This window comes from Toxotes jaculatrix, chromosome 18, assembly GCF_017976425.1.
Source record: "Toxotes jaculatrix isolate fToxJac2 chromosome 18, fToxJac2.pri, whole genome shotgun sequence".
Taxonomy (NCBI): domain Eukaryota; kingdom Metazoa; phylum Chordata; class Actinopteri; family Toxotidae; genus Toxotes; species Toxotes jaculatrix.
The window spans coordinates 17,370,277-17,388,106 of record NC_054411.1 but is presented as its reverse complement, the minus strand read 5'-3'; the positions used below and the strand labels follow the sequence as shown (position 1 = coordinate 17,388,106).

Here is a 17,830-nt window from a genome sequence, read left to right as displayed (position 1 = left end):
TCAACAGCTGATGTGTTTGCTATAAATGTGCCTCGCACTATTGTTGTGACACAAAAGTAAACGCGAATGCTCATTAGCTGCACAGCTTGCTAATTTTACAATATAATGTCAGTCAAAGAGTAACAGGAAATAGTGTGCCAGGCAAAAATATGCATTAAAATGGATTTTTATTTTAAGACTTGACAAGACCTATTTAAAATATAAATAAAGAAAGAATGGTACTTAAAAGGGAAAATTTGCTTGTGATATACACAGTGTCAGTGAGTACAATTAAACATACAGGCTGGGTCAGCTCCACCCACCATTTTCCAAGTGTGTTCAAACTAAATGTAAACTGAAAGTAATTTAACTCTGTATAAAAGTGGATATTGTTAACAATAATTTCCCATACAACTGAACTATTGGTTTGGTCAGATTAGAATTTGTACTACTACCATTTGGAGTGACAGGAGCTGGACATGTCAGTCATTTATACATTACACTTAGCTAACTATTTGTGTGTGTTTATCCAATTTTTTTTTGTTTCTGTTTCAACTGTTTATTCATTACTCAAATTGAGCTACTCAACAGTTTTTCCATGGCAACCACCTTGCAGAGCAGAAATGCCCCCCTGGGGTACAAGTACATGTGGTTGGGAGTCATTGTGACAGGGTACTGAGATCACATTAAAGCTAACAGGTATGAGCATGCAGGGCTACAGGGTTCCAAAATATCCTGTAAACCTGTTTTCTGCATCTCTTGAAGGAGATACTAAACAGAGCATGTGATTCTTGATAAGATAAGTCAGCTAACTGCAAACAAGTCATGTTTCTCCTCAGAAACGGGGCCTCTGCCTCCTCGTTATCGCTTCTTCTGTCTTATGTCATAGTTAATCATAGCTAGTACAACGCGACAGGAGAAACTACCCTCACACTCCCAGTTTGGTAAATATGGGGATAACATTCTTAAATGAACTGTATTTGATTAATACTGAGTCAAACAGTCAGAGATAACTGGGGCCTCTGTGTCCGGGGAAACAATGAGATATCAGCACACAGAACAACACACAGAAAATTGGTCTGAATGGTGCTTTTACTGGCTCTTTGCAGTTTTCCTTTTCAGAAGTGATGTAGCCCTTTGCCTCTCTCTGTGTTTGGATTCCCATCATCTCTGCTATGATATTAACAAGCCCCATGTTTCCTCCTTAAAAACTGCCCATAAATACCTCCAACTCAACCTAAACAAACTGCATTATGAGCTGATGCCTGGAGGATGTTATGACAGCATACTGTGGGAAGCTGTGTGTGCAAGACCCTCAGCGTCATGACATTAGAAATTCAGAGCTGAGTGATTACCGACAGTTCAGAAGTGACAGACTGAGCCACAGTGATCTATTGTCCCTGTGAAAACTACACGCCCCCCTATCTGCTTCTTAAAAAGAAATAATTTTTGCTGAAATTATTGCAGAAACACAAAGCCCTCCTACTCTTTGCAGAAACTGTGACGGTGGCACGAGTAGCACGGGGTGAGGTTTGACCCAGATTAGTGTTTCAGCTTCAGTCACAAACTTTCAGCCACAATTCTCAGTCAGAAGACAGTGTGCCATTTTGCTTTGTGGTTTGTATCTGAAGGTGGCAAGATTGAAGCCAAATCTTGTTTTTCCTTTCATATGTGTATGTGCATCGCATCTCTTTTTGTTTTTTTCAATTTCTCCTTTCTGTTTTACTGTATGTGACCCTGCTCTTGGCTGTGTGCTACATATGTGTGTGTCTCTGTCTTTCTGTGCGGGCTTGTTTTACTATATTTGTGGGGTCCAGCAGCTTTGTGAGGACCAAAAAGCTGAACCCCAGAAGTCTGAATGACTTGAGGGTCAAGACTTGGTTTTAGGGTTCAGGTTAGAATTAGGTTTAGGCTATGGTTAGAGTAAGGGTTTTGGCTGGGATAGTTAAAGTTAGGCTAAGGGGCTAGGGAATAACTTATGTTGTAGTATAATAATTGTTACTAGTGTGCTTGTGAGACTGTTAACCAGCATAGCTTCCGCAGAACTGTGCCTGCATGCTAGATATCTACCAGAAATGCTAATATGCAGGCTTCATACAGGCTCTGATCTCTATGAAAGGATAAAACATCGTTCTCACAAAAGAACATTGTTATGTGTCATCCTCATTTCCCTCATCGGCTAGTTCAGTGTCTTTCCCAGACAGCCAAGTGGGAAGAGTGTTTGTTTTTTTTTTTGAGTGTTTTTAGTGGTGTTTCTGGAGAGTATTTTAGTGTTCGCTATGATGTTTTACAGTCCTGGTGCTGTGGGAGTCTGGGAACTGCTAAGGCAGGAATGCTTGGTCTGACCGTGGGGTGTATGTTTGAATGCATGTTGGATGTAAATAGAGCTGACTTGGTTTTCATCACTTTTCAGAAGTGAGAAAAATGTCCACCATGCAACTGTATTTATTTTTTATTTATTTATTTATTTATTTAGTTTTTGGATGAACATCACAGACTCAGACAAAGTCGGTATGCAAACGTTATTTGTATGCCAGTCGCTGTCTATTTCTTTTTCAATACTGGGTATACAGCAGGATGTCCTGACCAACGTATGTGTTACTAATAAACAGGAAGCAACATTACAGTCTTTTTGAAAGGTTCCTTCTCACCATCATGCCACTACATACTTTACTGTCAGACCTCATAAAATTCATCATAATGTGTCATAAAATTCTCTGAATATGTGACGCCCATATTCCTGTGCAGCAGGAGTCCTGCATCTATCTTCTAACAGTTCTCTAATAGTCTTTTTAAAGCTGTGATAACTGCTGTTTTGCCTGCTAGGGGGCAATGGAACAAGCTTCCGACACTGTTGTGCTACACATCACGCCTCTGATTCCGAAACAGTAGGATGTTATCGAAGATTACACACTGGGGCTGCATTATGTTTGGCTCAGTGTAAACAAGCAAAGCCAGCACACTGAGGGGTCTCCTTAACAGAAATATAGTGGGATCTCTGTTTACAAAAGGCTTCTGTGTCTCTGTATATTAGATTCATCAAAGCTTTTTCATTGTAAACAGCTCCACTCTGCTTGAAACTAGGCCGATGAGAGTAGTGACACTCAATCGAAACAGTAAAGCTGTGGGCTGTAAATCAAAAACAAGCAGCTGAATGATTCTCTGCCGAGCTAAGGGGAACTGATTCAATGTGAATTTGTTGCTACAGCTGACCCCTTTCACATAATCACATAATCAATTGCTAATAAATGATTGATTAGTGCAGCTTTAATAAGTTTTAAATAGCTCAATACATTTACCAAGGCAGATTATTCTTTAACTGTGGTATTTATGTAGGTGTGACTAGATGGCCTCAGTTAAGGACATTTACTTAGTGTCCTGTGGTGATGCCACCATGCCTCAAGGTGAAAACCCTTACATTTTCTATGGTAATCTACTCTGACTGCAGGGGTGAATCAGTCTCTCTGAGCTAAATAGAAACCCTGTGGTCCTGATCTGATGGTGAGAAGCAGCGCTTCACTGGCACTTTATACGGTATGTTTCATTACACAAGGTGATAAATATCTTTTGTGTTATAATCTCAGTCCTCAGATTGACACTGTATATTTATCTTTATGCTGAGGGAAAACTATGATGTAAAACACAAGCAGAAATGTCCAGATCTGCACTGTGAGTTCTGCCTCATGCATTCCTTTGTTCTGTCCAAAGCCCTTCTGGTATACTGCCAGTCCTGACTCTGTGGTTTCTAGTTCCCCTCCTACTGAAAGTCTCTGAATGTCTGTCTTAAAATCAAAAGGAATCAGAGACTCAGGGAGTCTGAACCGTTTGTTCTGCTGGAAGCATCAGACCACCAAGTGCAGACAGCAGGACCGCAGCATTGTTTGCCAGTCATTGTGCTGCTGTTGAGCATAGTCTCTCGACTGTCCAGTATTGTTTTAACTCTCTTTAAAGCTTAATGAACCCAAACCTCAAACAACAAACACAACAGACTCCACTGTGAGCTTTCCGATGGCGATTTTATGATTGGTTTTTTTTCCGTCTTTCTCCCTCAGATGGTTCCCTTCCTTCTCAGGGCAACCCGGCTAAACAAGGCCCTGGGCTGTTTGTTTTACGGTGGTGCCTTCCTTTCAAGGTTTCTGAATGCTGTGGGTGGGAAACAGGGAGGGGAGAGACAGCGGGAAAAAGAGAAAAAAAAGAGTATAAAGAAGTGGGAGCAAGAGGAAGCGGGGATGCCAAAGAAAGCTCTCAAGACATATTACTTGTGTCACCACTTGGCCTCTCTTTGTCTCTTTAATTTATCTGCTGCAGTTTGGAAAGTCAAAGGGAAGTGAGCCCAAGTCTTTAAAAGTTTACCTCGACCCTGCCTCATGTCACTGGTTGATCACTTCTAATGACTCCCATGAGTCCAGATGGACAACAGTGAAGAGTATACATTAACTGGTTGTGTCACAGTGAGGAGGAGAAAGCAGAGAATTCAGCTTGGAGGCCCAGAGCTTCGATAAGCTCTACTTTATGAGATACGTGGAGTTCTGCTGGGGGCTGCGGAGGCCAGAGGGGGTCCTGTGAACTCAAAGGCACCTCTGTGGACACTTAAGAGGGTTGTGTGAAACGGGTGCCTCCCTCTCTCGTGGTTGTGCGTGGGAGGGGAGGTCACGGACCCACCCTCCCTATTGAGAGCACAGGCTGACGAGGGGAAAATAACAGGGTGAACTGGCCCGAAGGGAACACTGGAGTGCCACCCTCTAATCACAGTCGCCTTACTCACATATGGGCAGAAAGTATATACTGTACAGGCTCATACAATGACACACACTCACAGCAGCATTACATATACCCTGAAACACATGCTTGTGTAGTAAAAACACATTAGAGATGACAGAATGTGTGTTCTACACACACACACACACACAAAGACACAGTACTGTTAAAACACTCAGAGCCTGGCCATGTCAACATTTAAAACTGTGAGATTAAAATCTGTTAATTCTAGCAGAACTGTTATAGTTAGTGGGTTCACTCTCTGGGGAGAAATCAATTTGGATATTTTACATGGAGTTCAACATGGGAATTTGTAATGTTGACCAACACCAAGCCAAACTGACTACCGAGGGAACCAGAGTCAGAGTGTCCAGAGCTATTATAGCTTATTAGTTGAGGTGCACCATCAAACTGTATTTAACCTGCACTGTTAGAGTATAAGCTGCTCCACAAAAGAGGGGAGAATGGTTTTCATGGTTAGCGACCAAGCTCGCTGGCTAGCAGGCAGTTATAGCAAACTTGTTAGCTCGAGTTTCCTTTCCTAGCCAGTTAGCTCACGGGCTACAGTAGCTGTTAACTTGTCAATACATCACCGAGCATCATAACCAAACATTTGGCAAAGATGCACAGATGAATCTAGTTGTGCCACTTATTCTGGCCCTTAATGCTGGATGGCAGTCCACGCACACACACACACACACACACACACACACACACACACACACACACACACACACCATTTTAACAACACATTTTCCAAAACTGGGGGAAGACAGAGTGCGGACCCTTAAATAGACCACTGGGATTGAAACATCACTTACATGTCACTGAACTGTGGTCAGAGAAAATATTTTGCATTGACATAGGTGCTGATTTATAGCTACTCAGACTTCAAACAGATTTGGTTTATTTGAACTTGTAGCCTGTTTTACTTCCCTTTCACATGACTCCTCTCATAAAGTCATGGGCTTAAAAATATGGGGGAAAAAAATCTCTTGGCTTTTCACAAAGCTTGAATTGCACAAAAGAAAGAATTCAGTAGAAAAGATCCCATATAGCTGATGCAGCGTGTGAGGGATTTTTGTATCGTGTGATTGAGGCTTTGCTGCCAAGCAGTGTGTGTATGGTTACATGTGTTTGGTGTGTGTGTGTGTGTGTTTAAAAGAGTGTGTGTCTTGAGGACAGATGAAATAGAGTTGGTTTTTCTGAACAGTGTAGCTTGGATTGATTTGTGACTTTCTCCACTTACAGCTGTGAGCTGCTCGGTAAAATCCATTTTCGTCCATGACCACTCGAACAAGCTGGACAGCTTCACACGTTGTGTGCATTATCATCCCCTTTAAGAGGATTTATTTGAGCTCAGGTCCAGCCTGACATCTTTACTGTCAACATTTGGTCCAACTGTTAACATGAACATTTTCTTTTTTCTCTCTCAGGATTCAAACTTCCAAAGATATCATTGTGAAGTCAGTGGCAAAATGACTTCAGTGCCTGTGTGCTGGTGTGTGTGCACATGTTTGTATGTGTGTGTCAGTGTTTAAGCCCAATATGATCAGATCAGACAGAAGTGAGGTTCAGATGTCTGCAGGAATTCTGCTCTGAACCACAGGGAAGATTTATGGGTACCAGGGGTACAGGGGGATGATGGGTCCACTCAATGTCTTCATTGTGCTGTGAACACGTGTGCTGTGGTACTGGGTGAAGGAGGTATATGGGGCGATTCTCAATCCCCTCTCTAAAGAGATTAAAAAGGGCAAAGCAGACACATGCACACATAAGCCTGGAGAGCACGTAAAACAGGCAAACACAATAAAATACCTTCACACATAAGAATTAAAGGTCTTTCTTCTATCTGGATATTTCTGAATATTAAGCTGCAAGATTTCAGCATCATTTGAGTTAAATGGTTTATCATTTGTTTTACAAAATAAAATAGGATTGTCCAAAATCCACGGCCAAATAGTTTTAGGTGCTCTCAACACTGCATGTGAACTTTTACTGCAAACGACATCACCATCATGGTGAATGTAGTTACAGGTGTATAGTGTGAACATGACGAAGCTGAGCATGTTCACACTATACATTGTGTGAGGTGGGGGTTCATCACTAGAGTGGAGGAGGTGTGACTTCGTATCCAAATTGTCTGAAAACTGTCTAAAAGCTGTAAAGTTGCATTAACCAGAGTTGTAACAGGAAACATCACGTCTCTTCTCTAGAACAACACCTTGTACAGCACCTCTCTAAATTTGACTTTGACTTACATTAAATGACACCTCCTCTTTCCTTCTCAATGCTGTAGTGTGAAACAGTCAAGTAAAGCCAAAAGCAATAAAGATTTCATCACTAAAAAAAAAAAAAATCAATTTGACTGCCAGATGATCTCACAGCTTGGAAAGCAAAGACAAAAAAGATAAGAGGTCTTCTCTTTCGTCTCTGTTTTTCTTGACTTATCAGTCAGTTGGACAGGCAAAAATAGTCTTGGACACCAGAGCCGTTGGGAAATGCTTTGGTCATTTTCATAGCCAAGTTCACCATTCTTCCCACACACAGTAATAAAAGACATTCCATCTCTAAAGCCTACAGTCAATAAACTGTCATAGCTGGTCATAAATAATTTTCTCTCCAGCTGACAACAGCTATAAATGTTCCTGAGGAATCCTGTAAACAATGTTTAGTCATTATGCCAACGTGCAGAGCTTGTCAGAACCTGTATGCCCTTTGTCACAGTTACTTTTCGAGATCACAGTGTCAGAATGAAGGGTGGATACACCCACTGGTTTCAATCAAGGGAGAAGTGAGATTGCTGATTAAACATTAAGGACAGTTTTTTTTAAGCTATTCTTTTTAAGTCTATAGGTCTCAAAATTCTCATGACTCCAGCTGTTAAAGCTGTCACAACTATCAACAGATTCATGTGCGTGTTTACGTGTGATTTCGTGAGTGGATACATGCTTGCATTCAGGTTTACGCAAGGGACTGAGTTGGCAGGTGACCTGGATTTCCCATCATAGGACACTCATCCCCAGGAAACACAAAGGGAAGCTGCTGTGAGTCCGTCAGCATAGATACCATTACTGTTCATCAGCACCGTGACACACTGGAGCCACTGTTGGCAAACACACTGCTCTGGCCACCTGTGATGAAAGTTAACATGCAATGTGCAGAGCACAGTTTTCCACAGTCAAAAATAATGCCTACGTGAATTCATGTGCTAATAAAAGAAAACAACCACAAGACAAGTCAGAAGGCTGAATAAAGTTTTTACCTGACTGTCAATGCCAGGACAACTGACCATTCACTAAACCCCTGAACTGCAAGTGTCCAATTATAGCTTACTAGCTACAATAGCCAAGCATTACTTTCTACAGTATTTTGTGGGGTTATAGGTCATGTTTTTAAAAAAAAGCCCCATTCATGATTAGCACATCAACTGTATAGTATTCCTTCACTGCATGGATGGCAGCTGTGCTTCTACTGTATTTCAGAGTGTAGGTTAACAGTAGCAGCTCAATCCTGCTGTACCGGATTCAAGGAAGTTTACACCCCTGCAACTCCAGCCAAACATTACGTTTCACTACTTCATGTAACTTCATATTGTGTTACATTACACACTGTTTAGAAATACAAACAATAAAGCACAAATCGAATCTCTGTCTTGCTTGTACAGTTATGTAACTCCAGCAGTTAAACAGTGTTAACAGTCAGTCTGATTTTACGTTTTTCCTTATCATACTTACTGAGACTAACTAGCTCTATGCTGCAGTACAAGTACAATGCTGTTTTTCCACCTATGTCTTCTCCATGAGTAATTAACAAGTGAGGATGCTGACTTTTTTGCTTTGGGATATGTAGCTTTAGCCTCAGTCTTCTATCACAACATTGTGATTCAGATGTCAAGTGCATATGTAAGACCCATGTTTTTTTGTTCTATGTCAAATCTTTGTCATCTATTGTTATGGCTTGTTTTCTCATTCCCATGAAAGCAAAAAAAGAAAAAACAAAGTATGGGAAAAGTGCTAAATCTGCTGCCGTGGCATCCAGAAATGGAAAGCTTTATTGGCAAACGAACACTAAGTGACAGCAGCAGGGCTTAGAAAATGATCAATTGCTAAGTAAATTGGGTTTTGTGCATGTTGAGTGCAGTGTTGCTTTGTGGCCTGGATATTACATGTTGCACATTTAAGCCAAAGTGACTTTAATTGAAGCTTTTTCTGTTAAATCAGAGTGAGGAAATCTTGCAGAGGAGCTGTTTCCCTTCTGTGAGAACACTGTACAGTTACTCATATTAGGCTTTCAACAAGATGCCATTAGCCTCAACAACTGACCTGGAGCAATGTGGCACAGTCTGCGTGAGTTACATCGTACATTGTCCATGTAGTGTACACATCCTGTAATGGAAGAAAACTTTGGTGCAGTGCTGTACATCTGGCTTTGCATGAATGTGCCAGAGAGTAGAAGGAAAAACCTGCCATCTGTCATCCTGCCCTGCCTACACGCTTCCAGAGAAAACGGTCTCATTCCAACAAAAATACCTGCTCAAGACATTAGCTGTAAAAAATAAACAGCAGAGAGGGCACAACGTCAACCATAACTGAAACAAATATAAACTATTCTGTGTCTAAATCAATCCACTCTCCACCTGTGTTTTAGTGGTCGGCTGTCAAAGGATGTCAGAGAGGTCATGGAGGTGGCAGAAGAGTTTGGGACAGTGGACTTCCAAAACATGTAGAAGCTGAAAGAGAGACCAGGTGGGTGATGGCATGCCAGTGGAGGAATGTATCTGTCAGCGTTGAACTTGTCCGGTGGGAATCACCCCTGGAATGTGTTTAGCATCACAGCTGAGGGTGTCGGGATCAGGTGGCCGAGTGGGACTGGTGTGTGTTTGTGTTTCAGAGGGTGTGTGAAACTTTAGTGAAATGCATGTATGAAGCCATGCCTGCATGGTTTATCTTGCAGCATGTGTCGCTTATGAGTCTGCGTATACAAGCAGGCTGAGCATTTGTAAGAATGACTGAGCTGATTTTAGATATGAGGCTCAGTGAGTCTTTTTGGTTGATATAAAATGTTGCCATTGTTATTATTTTAAAAGAACGTTTGTATTAAGTTTATTAATTAGTTAATTCAACTTTTTGTTTATCCAAGGTCATTCATGTAGTTCATGACAAGATGTTTAAAAAAAAATACCAAATCAAGTTTGAAATAGAAATAAGATCAAACAAAGTTAGTCTTTCTTCTACAAATGTCCTCGTGCACAAGTGTGCATATTTGTCTCTCTGTCAGTGGAGTGTTGATGGATTATGAAGGGGCCCGTGTTGGGAGAACACCAGTCCCTCAATGTTACAGCCGGATCTCTAAATACACACCCGAGCACCCAGGGGTCGTGACCCCAGGGTGTCCTGGGACCAGTTGCCGCGTGGGCCCTCTCTGCTCACGGGAGTTCGGCGAGGTCAAAGCATGTGACCGAACCACTTGCTTCAGATGTCAGAGAATAATTTATTGTGGTCCTCTTGTGCCACACCAACAGTTCTGACAAATGTTACACCTCCTTACTATGAAAGAAAGAGTGTGAATATCTTGCTCAGTATGGAAATTTGGAAAGATTTTGCAGCTGTTTGAAAAATTGTGCCCAGTGAGTGAGTGGAGAAGTTTGGCTGTCCAAAGTTTCAGTCTACACAAACTGTCTTACGGTTGTGTTTCTTCAGGATTACCAAAACCAGGTGGTCTGTTCCTGCTGACCTCTGAGATTTCATACATCCAGACTTTGGGAAAACCTCATGAAAGAAAGTGTGTGGCCACAGCCCTGCTGGGCGTGTTTATACACTGGAATTCAGGAGTATCATTGCCCAGATTCACGGCCGTGTGCCTGCTTACGTGACCTAACCCTGCAGCTCAGATCATGTCTTTTTATTTGATTTCTCAGGAAATCCTAGTCTAAACAATCTCTCTTCATATCACAGGCAGTTTTTCAGTGAAATGCCACAGTGTCCCTTTTGGACAAGCTGTAACATGTCAAAGCGCTGCCAGTCAAGATGATGACAGTGGAAGATTAGCATCCCATCTGAGACTGCAGGAGGGAGAAAACAGGAAGTCAGAAGATTCTGAACAAAGCTTTGATGTGTGGTACATATTCCTGCATGGCTGCAGTTTGAGGTTGTGTCATCTTATTTATCTTCATCAAACATCCTGGACTGTGCAACCAGGCAGGCAGGAGAAAACAAACAAACTTTCCCCTGTAACTTTTACATCACATGCTACGGTTTAGTAGCTTGTTTGTCGCTCCAGCCAGCACCCTGTCCTCCGAAAATCAGTCAACATGGAACTCGCTGCGCTTTGAAACAGTACATCTGCATTCCTTCCATCCTCATCCCCCCATCTGACAGAGAGCTAAGGGGTGAACACGAAACTGCAGACAAACCGCCGCTGTCAGTCCCAATACAAAATAATGTTGGAAATTTCTGCTGTGCGTTCCGCACACATTTGGAGTGGGGCAGTAGTTTTCAGCATCAAGGCGTAGAGAAGAATGCTCACTGAGGTCAGCAGAGCACTGATGCATCCTGACACTCTGACCAAAGTGCAGTGTGTGTCTGTGTTTTAGATCACTCTCAGTTCATTTGACAGCATGATTATATTTGAGCAGATTGCCACACCAGGCAATGGACATGCAAAACCCAAAGTACTAAGACAGATGACTGTGTATGTAAAAGTCTTGAGTCCATCCCAGATCTTCAAAAGCTTAGAAATTAATGTGATCAAAAGTTTCTTTGGTAACTAGACAATCATTATTGGATTAAGAGCGCCCTCTATTGGAAAAGCCAAGGAATTGTTTAAATGGCTTCATCGGTAAAACCCAACATTGACCAGAGGCTGGAGAGTATTCAGCTAAGCTCTAAGTACACAAAATCAGAGCATTGTAACTGTTGATTATATTCAAATTGCATCCTTAACTGGTTAAAAATAACTGTGTGATCATCATCCTGCTGTTGTTGTTTAATCTCCTGCTTTATCAAAATAATGTATTGTAATTTTATTTATCCAGAATTATCAGCTCATTATTCGGCATATAAACATGTTCATGAGTTGAACTGAAGTCCATGTAATATTTAATCTTGGCCTGTGCTTTCTTCTGTTGCAGATCTCACAAAGTGCATTGGGAGCTTTACTCCACAGGTCCAGAGTGCCAACAAACTGTAAAAGTAAGTAAAAGTTACAGGAGATGAACAAATGCTACAGTTTCCCTATAAAATCTTCAAAGTTACTTTAATGAAATAATCTGATCATTAATCAGGGCCTTGATCTAAAACTGATAGAGTATGTTGGATGGTTTAAATCCTGAATTACTCATCACTGTTAATGATGGAGAAATTCAAGGCTTCCCCCAGTAAGCTGTTTAGCTGAGGTGGTAAACCACCCAAACCCTGGTGCATCTCACGTCATGATCAGTTTAGTTAGTGGACGATGGCCTAAACACTAGACCTTTCTCACAGCAGACAGTTTGAATTATCACAAGAGGAGAAAAACACATGTAATTAATAACTTGATGGCCATTAATTACACCTCAGCTTCACCTGGTTTGACATGTTAAAATGTCAGCTGTGAAAATGAGGCCTCACCCCAGCTATAAAAGAAAGACATATAATAAATTGCATCTGTTCACCTAATCCATCTCGAGAGGTGTTTTTTCTCTCGATGCACAAGGCCGGTTAAAGTTTTCATTTGAAATAACTTCAGAATTTGTTAAACTTTTACTAGCCTAGGTAAAATGAGTCCACACCAGGCTAAACTGTTAGCCATTTTTATTCATGTTATAGTTTTAACCTGTTAAATTCCTTCTTAAGTTCCACCTAAACTTTAAATTTTTGACAAAAAGCAAAACTTTATAACATTATTTTGTTTATTTATTTCAAGAGTTTCAGTGCACATTAAAGTTGTAAAAGTGCCAGAATTAGCCAAAAGGCTCTTTTTATACATTGGCCCTGGACAGGTGTTTTAAAGTCACCCTAAATAAGAATAACAGAATCACATATATATTCTGAATTGTCTTGTTTCAGCACATCATTTCAGGAGTTTCAGTAATTACATGATGCTAACACTGAGTGAAATGCACAAATCCAAGATGCTGTGTTTGTTAAAGCTGCATTTCATCACATGTAAACCTCCATTAAAGTTTAGAATACATCTGAGTGGGACTGAACAAGGTTTGGCTGAGTAACACTCAGGTCTGGCACAATATAAAACTTTTTTTTTTTTTTAAACAACCAAAATATGTCCCCTTAGCCACTTTATGAGCTACAACCAATGTAGCTATAGGCTAAAACCACAGCCCAACAATAAAGTTTGAAACAATAAAGTTTCCTTCCTGTTCTATTTTGTTGAAATAGTTTAAATATTGATTATTATGGTGTTTATTTATTTATTTGTAACTGAGGGTTGTTAATCATATTTTGAATCCTCTCATTGAACCAGATGGGCCGTTTCACTTTTACACCACAAGATGTCGCCACACAGTCAGAGTGTCGCTGTTCTGTGATTGATGGGACTTCACATACAGATGAGTCATCCCTCATAAATGAGTCCACACGGCGCAACGATGACTGAGACAAAGTCTTCAGAGACAAGAGCAGGGTGAGATGATGAGACACAGAGAACAGGTTGCATCAGTATGTATGTTGCGGAGTTGTTTGTCAGCCCATAAACTTTGTGTTAATGACCAGTTCAGCTCGTGAAATTTACACACACACACACATTCCCCCCCCCCCCCCCCCCCCCCCCCCCCCAAACTCCGCTAGTGCGCTTGTGTGAGTGTGTGTGTGTTTCAGATGCGTGTTTGGCTCAGCACCTCTGCGTTGTCTGACTTTGTTTCATGCAGTTATGATTCATGATACCTTAAATTACACGTTATATTACTGTCCACTGCACTGCCAAGACTTTAAGGGAATCAAGATGAGAGAGGGGGGCATTATGTGAAAACAACCTCGGCTCTTTGAAGCAGTTTCAGCCTCTCCCAATGAAAAACACTCTCAGTTTTTTTCTTTTTTCTTTTTTCTTTTTATCACTCTCTGAATCATGCAAGCGGCTTCAAGTTTTCACTGAGATAAGAAAACATTTCAACTGAAGTAGCCCGTAACAGCTTCATCTAACCCTGTTTCTGACCTGCGCGGATGTAGGTTCATTTATCCAGAATGATCCAGTGAGATCCCCCAGGCCTGTTTAGTTCCTGCCAAATGATGTTATTACACCAAGCCCTTGGTGGCTGCTCAGTCTCCCACTTATTCATCTGCGTTACAGAACAAATACGATTTCCACAATGGCCGTTTTTGTCTCATAGCAGATTTATTATTGTTAAAACGTGTGCGTAATTCTGGATAAAAAAAAAGTAGAGAGGCCTTATTGATTTGAACGATTCCATGTTTCGCCTGTTTTATAAAAAGAAAGGAAGAAAAACACCTTAGACTGAGCCCCAGATTTAATGTTGCATGGCTTTTATGACGGGAGGTCCTATAAAATTACCAGGAACAAAAATTGGAGGCCATATCTGCAAATGGAACACGGGGAAACATTCAGTACCAGCTGCGTGTGCGCAGGACAGTTTGGTAGAATACATTATCTCCTTCTGTCAGCTCTGCAAATGTCTTGTCCATCATCGGCCCCCGGAGCCGTTTGTCCCCCAGAAATGACTCCAACACGTGGCTTTCCGAGTTTTGGTGTCAGATGGTCTGAGCCTTAGTGCCATACCTTCAGCTTTTGTAGTGATTTGACGCTCCTGCTCTGGCCTTATTGAAACCACACAACGCGCACGGGCCTGTTTCCAATCTGAAGACATGCGTGATGAATTTGGGAAATCATCTGCAGCTTTGCTGGTACCGTATAGCCCACCCAGTCCGGACCCAGTCCCCCTCTGCCCCGAGGTATCAATACGATTAGAGGCAGGAAATGTGGGAATCCCCAACAAAGGGCTCCATCATTAAACACAAACAACCAGAGGCCTCCCAACAATACCAAAAGCGCCCTCCTCTCCTCACTTCTCTTTTATCTCTGAGCAAGTGAAAATCTATTACTTTCATCCCAATATTACAGTCCTGCTTTCAGCTGCCCATTATTAAAGAAGATAATCTGACGGGGTTATGGTTGGACTTTGATAGGTATGAGCTCAAATAGAGAAGTGAGTGTAGAGTTTCTGCCACAGAGCTCTCAGGTTGTGCAGACTGCCGATTAAATATTATTCCTTCTCCATTTCACACATGGTGATATTTATCAATACGTCTCTCAGGGAAACGAAAGAATGAGGACAAACTCTGGAGGGTTTTTTTCCCCAAAAGTCACACAGTCTACCTCTTAACAGTTTATTCAGAGAAGCCACCAGTGCGGGGCAGGCAACAAATTATTATTTTCGCAGCAGCACAAAATCAGTCATTCCAGTTTTATCCTCTGTTGTACGTTTGAAAACATGTAATTGTGCGTCAAGTGTGTGCGTAAAGTGCGGCTGCAGGAGCCTTCCAGGGGGGATTAAGGCTTAAGTCCCTACCTCACGTAGAGAAGTGTTTGGGGATTCCCCCCACCCTTTAGTGTGTAAATTCAGGATGGCGAAGTGATGTCCCCAAAAGAGTCTGTCAGCTTATTTGGGAATCAAAATGTGTGTTTATCGTATCTTTTATTATCACTTTCCATCGCTTCTGCACATTTAGATGCCAGTCTGGTATTTGCTTATATATATATATAAATTCTTTTCAAAAATTGGGTTTTCAGCAAGGTTTCTTCACACAATTTCTTCCTGCGTGTTCCTCTCTTTAAATCTTCTGAATCATTTCTGGAAAGTAATAAAGGAAATAATATAAATGCAGCCTCCACAAAAGTTGTGGAGCACATTTTTCCCAAATGATTATGAAGCTGTTTTGACGTATAGTCCAACCATAAACCGTCTTCTGCCTGCTTTATTTTATTTATATTGTTCAAACGGAACATTTTAACACGGCTTTGAAATTAACTTAATGATGAAAAATGTTTATTCTTCTCTAAAAAGAAAAAAAAATAAACATCCTTCCTTTGTTTTCCTGTTGATACGGATGTTTTTCGTGAAATTCATCTCTAACCTCCGCGTCCACTTGGCACTGATGTGCTGATGATGAGAGCGCACTGGGAGGCTGGTATGGGCCTTCTTGGTACCATTTGCGTCGTTTCCATTGGTCAGGATCCTTTTCCTCGTGCCTCAACGTGACATCACATCCACCCGACCCGCAGGAAAGCAACAGAGATTACAGATGATGCTGGACATCTCAGAGGACGCACGCACTTTTACGCTTTACGCACAATCACTCGCTGGCCGCTCTTTTGCGCTTTAAGGCATCAAAATAAAGGAAATCAGCTGATGCTTTGCGGTTTGGAGAGTCGGTTTCCTGAGCAGTAGGAGGAGGACTGTGCTCGGATTTTCACTTTTTTTGTGAATGGAGATGAGTCGCGGGTAAAAAAAAAAAAAAAAATCTGTTCATCGCTTTTAAGAGAAGAGCTGTCACTCTCCCACCTGTTGGCAGGTGGTGTTGGCTTTACCCGCGGACATCTACTATGACATTGGGTTTGGAAATCATGGAGGATATCGTTATCGACGTGGTAGGGGAAGGACTCAAAGATAACGTAGAGGAGCAACTCTTACCTTTGGCTGAGTCGCGGAGCGAGCAGGACCGCGGCACGGAGACTTCCAGCAGCCAGAGTAAAGACCGGAACGTCTACAGCCCTGCACCGGCGTGTGCGCCTCCTGCTAAAACCAAAGGTCCCTCGTCGGTGAAGCCTCCATACTCGTACATCGCGCTGATAACCATGGCCATACTGCAGAGTCCGAAGAAACGGCTCACCCTCAGCGAGATCTGTGACTTTATCAGCCACCGCTTCGTGTATTACCGGGAGAAATTCCCCGCCTGGCAGAACTCTATCAGACACAATCTGTCGCTCAATGACTGCTTTGTAAAGATGCCCAGAGAGCCCGGGAACCCCGGGAAGGGCAACTACTGGACTCTGGATCCCAACTCCTCGGACATGTTTGAGAACGGGAGTTTTCTGCGGAGGAGGAAGCGCTTCAAGCGGCAGCATTTTCGCTTCGACCCGCTCAAGGAGCAGCACCTGGAGCCCAGCGGACTGCACGGCTTCCCGCACGGTGCCTACGGGCTTGGCACGGCGGCTTTGCAGCTGCCCAGTCTGGAGATTTACCCCTACCTCCACCACCATGCGCCGTCGCCGTGCGGCCCCGCCACCATCCCACCTGTCAGCAGCATCCTGCCGGCTCTGTCCAGCTTCTTCTCCCGCAGCGCCCTCTCCGCCAAAGCTTTCCTCCAGTCACAGCCCGGCATCGAAGCCTTCTCCCCGGCCCAATGTACTGCTTACTCCTCTCCTCTGACCTCCAGCGCTGCCTACGCTTCCCCCGCGCTCTTCCACCCGGCGGCGGCTCCGCACTTCCTCAGTTTACACCAGGAGTATCAAAAACTACAGACTCAGCGTGGCACCGTGGACCTGGCCAAACACATCCACACTGCTAACAATGAGTAATCACGTTAAGTCGGACTTTGAACTCGTGTTTTCTCAGGTAACAGAGACAATTTAAGCAGAGGCTCACAAATTTCTCCAACGATGGAAAGTGGATGGATCTGTTTTAAAGAATGTTGTAGATATGTTTTTAAAAAAAACTCTCCCTCCTTCTTTCCCTTTATCGCAAAAAAAAAATCTTTTAGCAGGCGCCTTTTTTAAAAAAATGTTCTTGAATTATCATCTTTTGTTTAAATATTTAAATGACGAGTTTCCTATTCTTCTTTTTCTGGAAAGAAATAAAAGTGAATATTTAAACGTTGCGTTCGGTTGTATTTTGTACAGAGTATTTTGTACGGATTAATGTGGTAATGTGAAGGTTTTTATTTATTATTTAGCTTATGGATTAAAAAAAAACAAAAACAGAGTTTAAGTTTAAAGCTACACTGTTTTTTAATGTCTTGCTTTAAATTTCAGCTTCTGGGTTTTGAATATGTCTGCGCTGATGTAACATTAGATCCTAACTCATAATGATGACAGTAAAACAAAATAATTTTTATTCAGATGTGTAAAAGTGTTGCAGTGA

The 17,830-nt window shown here is 42.1% G+C and overlaps 1 protein-coding gene across 1 annotated transcript; it reads left to right on the top strand.

Annotated features, from left to right (window-relative positions):
• The first annotated feature begins 16,012 nt into the window (after nt 1-16,012).
• On the top strand, nt 16,013-17,507 carry foxd7 (forkhead box D7). Its single transcript, XM_041062347.1, has one exon. The coding sequence runs from the start codon at nt 16,294-16,296 to the stop codon at nt 17,266-17,268; it is 975 nt and encodes a 324-aa protein (XP_040918281.1). The 5' UTR covers nt 16,013-16,293; the 3' UTR covers nt 17,269-17,507.
• The last annotated feature ends 323 nt before the right edge of the window (nt 17,508-17,830 follow it).

Excerpts from the sequence above, each read along its gene's own strand:
- foxd7 (XM_041062347.1), top strand. The coding sequence starts at position 16,294 with ATGACATTGGGTTTGGAAATCATGGAGGATATCGTTATCGACGTGGTA.